This window comes from Anser anser, assembly GCF_964211835.1.
Source record: "Anser anser genome assembly, chromosome: 7".
NCBI lineage: Eukaryota > Metazoa > Chordata > Aves > Anseriformes > Anatidae > Anser > Anser anser.
The window spans coordinates 19,857,438-19,863,777 of NC_139727.1; the positions used below are offsets into that span (position 1 = coordinate 19,857,438).

General features: G+C 49.1%; 1 protein-coding gene across 2 annotated transcripts in view; it reads left to right on the forward strand.

Annotated features, from left to right (window-relative positions):
- Window positions 1-4,396, forward strand: part of PAPSS2 (3'-phosphoadenosine 5'-phosphosulfate synthase 2) — a 34,877-nt gene extending 30,481 nt beyond the window's left edge. For both annotated transcript variants that reach the window (XM_083844504.1, XM_083844503.1), the window contains exons 10-12: window positions 867-1,135; window positions 2,086-2,315; window positions 2,586-4,396. In XM_083844504.1, the coding sequence (XP_083700630.1) occupies window positions 867-1,135; window positions 2,086-2,315; window positions 2,586-2,727 (641 nt within the window). In that variant the 3' untranslated portion in view covers window positions 2,728-4,396. The remainder of the gene's footprint in view (window positions 1-866; window positions 1,136-2,085; window positions 2,316-2,585) is intronic.
- The last annotated feature ends 1,944 nt before the right edge of the window (window positions 4,397-6,340 follow it).

A 6,340-nucleotide genomic window follows, 5' to 3' on the forward strand; every position in this document is an offset into this window, starting at 1 on the left:
TCTGTTTGGCAAGTCCTTAGGGAGCAGGCTGAGAGGTTGTTTACACCCGTAAGTAGTTTACACCCATAAGTCAATTGTGTTCTCATGAACTCCTGTTTCTGAGCACCAGAGGTATCTGTGGAAACAGCCCTAGTATGGGCTAAGGGGCACTTCTGCAAAACAAGGTTTCAAAGGGAGCAGCCCGATCTGAAGAGCTCAGTCTGTAAATCAGCCTGTGTAATTAGACCCCATAAATCTCCTGTTACACCTGGCATCTCTGCCTGGCTCAGTTCTCACCTCTGCCACCAGAGACAGGGCTTTTATAGTGTTCCTGCAAGATCAACACATTAGGGCTAATTAAGTTCTGCACAGTGAGCGTGAAGTTAACCCTTTCAACCCTCACCTGCCATGCTGTGTGGTGCTACAGCATCCCAGCAGCAGAGGGGACCAGCAGCAGCAGTGGCCATCAGCAGTGGAGATGCCAGTCCTTGCACACTCATTTCCTTTCAGTGATCAAAGAGGGAGATAGTGCTGGCCTTCATGAAGGTGCCATAGAGCTTGGGGAGGTGACAAATAGCTTTAGAAGCCAGGGAACTCAGCAGAGGTTTACATTTGTGCCCAGTGGCATCTCAAAACATGACAGGAGAGCTGATCAGACTGAAATTGGCCCCAAAGGAAGGATGTGCAATGAAAATAAACTTGGCAGGGTCACTGTACCTGTGTTAAATACTTATCTAAGGTATTTAAGGTCTCTTTCCTGTGAAGATAGGACAGCAGACCCTTGTATATCTTATGGCTGTGCCAAAATGTACAGAGTGGATAAATGAAGCAGTGCAGAGTCTGAAGCTCAGCGCAGGCCTGTGACCCTCTGAATCTTTCCATTTCAGATGCTGTCTTTGCGTTTCAGCTGCGCAACCCCGTGCATAATGGGCATGCCCTGCTCATGCAGGATACGCGGAGCCAGCTCTTGCAGAGGGGCTACAAAAACCCTGTGCTTCTGCTGCACCCCCTGGGTGGATGGACCAAAGACGACGATGTCCCGCTGGAATGGCGAATGAAGCAGCATGCAGCGGTGCTCGAGGAGCATGTTCTGGACCCAAAATCAACCATCGTTGCCATCTTTCCCTCTCCCATGCTCTATGCTGGCCCCACAGAGGTATAGTCACTGCATGCTCATGGTGTAAGTTTAGCCTGTGGGCAAGCTTGCTGCTGGCTTCCCAGTGCAGCTCCAGAAAGCCGCAGGGCAGAGGTCAGTCACGGCTGCTTTGCTGTCAGTTCCCTCCCTGCTTCACTCTCTGCTTGCTGCAGCTGCCATCTCGCAGCAGCGTTTGGCTCAGCAGGCTGCTGCGCTTCTGCAAGTTGTGCTGAGAGCTGGGAGCGGAGCTGTGCCGGGCAGCAATGCTCATTTGTTTTTTCCCAGTTGTTTCTCTTCTGTCCCCATATCCGTGGAAGGAAAGCAGTAGACACCAAACCTCCCTGCAAGCAGCCCAAACACCCGTTGCCTGGTGGTTTCACTAACAACCAAAACCCGAACCAAAGCATTGCCTCCATTCAGCATCAGCTGCTCCTGCGCTAAGGTGGAGTCAGGACCCTTCAGCAGGGGCTCTGTGGGTGTTGCAGGTGGCCGTGCGTTCGGTGCCTTGGAGGGTCTGTGCTCGCTTTTGTCCCACCACAAAGCAAGCAGCAAAGAAATGCAGGGAGTCGAGCTGAGCAGAGGCAGTGGTGCAAGCAGAAACCGTGTAGGCAGGCCTTTCCGTGGAACCAGTGGGATGTATGGACAGCCTCTGCCCATGTGGGGCTCAGGGGCTGATGTATGCTGGCTTTGCACATTCAAACAGCAAAGCACTTCCTTCATTCACTGGAACAAGAGCAGTTGTCACCCCTGTTTTTTCTGCTGAAACACGTCTCCTTAGGAGAGCTGTGATGTACCAGGTCCAAGCAGGGGAAGACGAGTCTGACGGCCAGTGATTAACTGCAGCGAGGCTACTGATACGTGTCCATCCTTCCTTCTCTGCCGCATATGGGATCCAGCTCACCAGGATCTTTTCTGCAGTTCAGGGCAGTCGCTGCTCACTGCTCAGAGCTCCTCGTGTCTCTCCTTCACAGGTGCAGTGGCACTGCCGGGCTCGCATGATTGCTGGGGCCAACTTCTACATTGTAGGGCGCGATCCTGCAGGCATGCCTCACCCTGAGACCAAGAAGGACCTCTACGAGCCGACACAAGGAGGGAAGGTCCTCAGCATGGCACCGGGCCTGACCTCAGTGGAAATCATCCCCTTCCGAGTGGCTGCTTACAACAAAGTGAAGAAGGCTATGGATTTTTATGACCCCAAAAGGTAATGCGGGCACCAGTGTCTCATTTTCTTTAGCCTACACAGCTGCCGGGGAAGCATTTTACCTATGATTCCAGCTCCTCTGGAAAGAGCTCCCTTAGAGGACACCATTGCTGCCAGTCTTAAACTCAGTGTGGGAAGTTGCTGGTGCCTGCAGTTGGCGAGGAAATGGTGCCGGGAGCTTTCCGACTTCTGCTATGCCAAGGGTGCAGATTTGCACTGGGACAACTCAGCTGTTGTGCCGATCTCACCTCTGTCTCTGTTTTGCTGTAGGCACGACGATTTTGACTTCATCTCAGGAACACGCATGAGAAAGCTTGCTCGCGAAGGTGAAAACCCACCAGATGGCTTCATGGCCCCCAAAGCTTGGAAAGTCCTAACCGAGTACTACCAGTCACTGGAAAAAAAGAATTAACGCTACTTCTAAAAATACTTGTATTAAGAGTGAGCAATGATTGATTGATTCCCTATGATACAGATCAGCTACTTGATATTTTCAATATTCTGACTCGTAGGACTTTCCTGCCTGGGTCAGAGAGTTTTTTACTAATCAGAAATACTTTGAGCTGGGGCCTTCTCCCCTTGAAGCTGCCAGGAGCACCCTGATGGAGCTGGAAGGGGCGGGCAGCCGGCCCTTTGCTCCCAGCACAGCGCAGCTCCGGGAAGCCCAGTGCGATGTCAGCTGGGTCTCTCGGTGCTGCTGGCACTGCGCTCTGGTCCCTGCTGCAGAGCCAGGACCTTGGCACCGGGATAAAAATGTGCCCCTGCACGAAGCAGGAATGATGAAGTGTTTTTCCTTTACCCCTTGCCCAGTGCAGGAGCAGCTGCTGGGACGAGGAGTGGTTGCTGCTGGCACTTGGTGCTTGGATCCAGTTGCTACTCTCAAGATTGAGCCTTAGACAATTTTTTCTAACAGAAGGACTTTTTAAATGCCTTTTTTTAACTGGGTCTTTTTAAATAGCCTAGACAACAAGTCGCTTGCTTGCTGTTCTTCCTTTCTTCCTCCTGCTTGACCCATCCAGTCAGAAAAAAAAAGTAAATGGACTGATCTTTCCTGCTGCTCTGAGCTCACTGTCCCGTGAGTCTGCAGCATGCCCAGCCCCAGCGTGGCTGCAGAGGGTGCTGCCTGGGCTCAGGGCCTGGTGGGCTGGCAGCCAGGGGAAGCTGTCCTAGGGGGACATTGTGGAGCCCAGGAGATCGCTGAGAAAGCTCTGGAGCACAGGGGAATGGTGCGGAGGGGCGAGCCAGGGGCCGCTGCACTTGTTAGTTATCACAGCCACCAGATTTCATGACTTTTGTACTTGTCCTTTTTCAGTAGCTGTCCCAGGACCAGTCAGCATCTGTTTCAAATGAAATGGAAATAATGTTCTCCTCTCCTTGTGCTTGTTTTAATTAGAAATGGATCTACGCTCAGTAAAAACAATCCTGCTTCTGCTTGTAACTTAGTATAGCAAGTGGCACCTCAAGCTGAAACGTGCTTTGCTGTGGCCATGGTGCAGTGTCCAAGACTACATATGCAACTGGGAATGTTTTTGTAGGAGGTGTTTTATTTTTTCACTTGTCATGTGTTTTTTTTTTTCTTTATTTTTTTAAAGTATTCAAAGGGAAGAACATAAAGCCATATTATACCTCAGAAAAATGCTGCACCAACCATATTAGTAGCCAAAAGCATGTTAGCACCAGTGCCTTTCCTACTCAGGCCCTCTGGCAGGGACCTGGAAGACAAAAGCAATACTCCAATTTATAATTGCAATATTTGCCATTTTAAAGTAGTGAAATAGTGCTGTTGCCTCATTCTAAAACATTCTAAAATAATCAATCAGTTAAAAAAAAATACGCAGTAAATCCAAACGGTTACAGCAAAACAAAAATGTTGTATTATTCTTTTAAAATAGCTTAGTATACTGATTACCTCTGATTAAAATAGAGTATGCAGACTAGTTTTTTTTATAGTGTATTTATTAAAGACATGAGACTGGAATTTGTACCTCAACTGATGCATCTCATGATTTAATATATTCTGAACTTCATACTCTACTATGAAACACTCACTTTTAGTACAAATAAATATTTATACATGTAACTAATGCTTGCCTTGTGATTTTTTTGGGGGGAGGGGAAACCACAACCATGTGGTTCACCCGTGGCTGGTTACAGGTCCGTAGCTGTGGGGGCTCCATACATGCCACCCTTGCATGGTCAGAGCCTCACTGAGCCATCACCAGCAGCCAGGAGGCTGACCACATCATAGCTTATTTTCTTTCAGAAACCTTATATTTTTTTTTTTTTTAATTTTTTATTCCTATCTGGCTTACAGTGTGTTGAACACAGCAACTTTAACACACACAAGGCATGCACTATCTGCTGCTATACCCTCACCTGGAGCCATCCTGGAGCAGCACTGTACTGCAGCCCCACAGCACCAGCTGGCTGCTGCATCCCACAGCTCCCAGAGGTTTCCCATGTCCAAACCAGGTGTATTTACAGCCTTGAAACACAGACATACTTGTAAAGGTTACAGAACCAGAGCAACAACACCCAAGTGCAAACAATGCATTTATTTACCAAATATTTAAGACTGCTCCAAAGGTTTCTCTTTATGCTCTAAATAGTCTCGGACTGCCAAGATCAGCCTCTTTAGTCAGAGGATGCTGCCTGTGCTGCACTTGCTGCCTACCAGTGACTGAGCAGGTCTCAATAAATTATTTGTCTGCTGGGACGGGCTGTGCCGCTTCCAGCCACAGGATCCAGCCGTTGCTCCCCAGGAAGGGCCCTTTTCACACCAAACCATGTTCCAGCTCAGTGTGGTGCTCGGTCAGCGCCCCCCAGCCTGTGCTGCAGTGCAGGGTGTGAGCTCAGCAGAGGCAGTTCGAGATGCGAAGCTGAAGGAGGTGCTGGCCAAGCTCTTGCAGGTTAAGTCCTGCAGCTTCCTCAGCCTTTTCCAGCAAGCTGCTGGGAAGGTCTTGGCTTTGACAAAGCTGTTGCAAGGATGGAAGAGTCCTTCGAAAAGTGAAAAATTACACTCCAGCTGCAACTGTCCTCACGGACCATTGCGAATTGCCCTGTGTGTCTCTTGCACCCTGCCTCATAAGCAGGCAGCAACGTATTATAGGCACGAGGTAAAGGCAAGCTGCAGCTGGCATGCAAACAGGCAGATTCCTGTAGAAACACAGAAAGGAAAGCAGAGCTGAGCTGGGTACCCTGCCACTTGCAGTCCTGTTTTTTTTCTTCTTCCCTTGCACACTAAATTGGCATTTAACCTTGCATTTTACAATTAATCTGACCAAAAAGAAATACTAAGATGTACTGTACCAAGCAACAAGCACCCTGAAAAAGGACGGAGAGGCAGCTTACGAGCTGCGTTATCTCACCCGCCTGCAACAACCTGTAAATCACGATGGGCACAGGAAAACCAGCCACTGCTGAACGGCACTATGGGCAGAGCACCGCATCTGGTGAGTGCCTAGTTCAAACCTGCTGAGAAAGCAAATTCCATTAAGTTGCACTACTTGGGTGTTTGGTTTAAAGCTAGTCCTTGAACTAGCTTTAGTGTTCCCCAGCTAGCACTGAAGAGGTAGCCTTAAGGCGCATCATTTAATACAGAGGCAAGGGGAGCAACAGCAGCAATTTCCTCTCATTCACAGCCAGTGCAACAGGGAAATGTGTCCTGGAAGGAACTGACTCCAAGTACTGCTGCACCTTCACCCTTCCCCACTGCAAGTGGGCTTTGCTGATTGTAGCTCCTAGCCTCTTGGAGCTTCCACGTTCTTGCTACTTTTTTAGCAGTTTCTCTGCAGAATAAACCACCTCCCCCCTTCCCTGGTGACGAAGTGCAGGTTAGCACCTGCAGTGGTGCTTACAGCACTCATTCCAGCCCTGAAACCAGAACGACGTGGAGGATCAGCATTCCATACCCCACTTTTTGATATCCGTATCCCACTATGTTCTGCTGTGCCTCATTTCCCATGTCTTGTTTTACACCACTATGCATTTCCCATATTTCCCCTGACACATCAAAAAACAAAGTA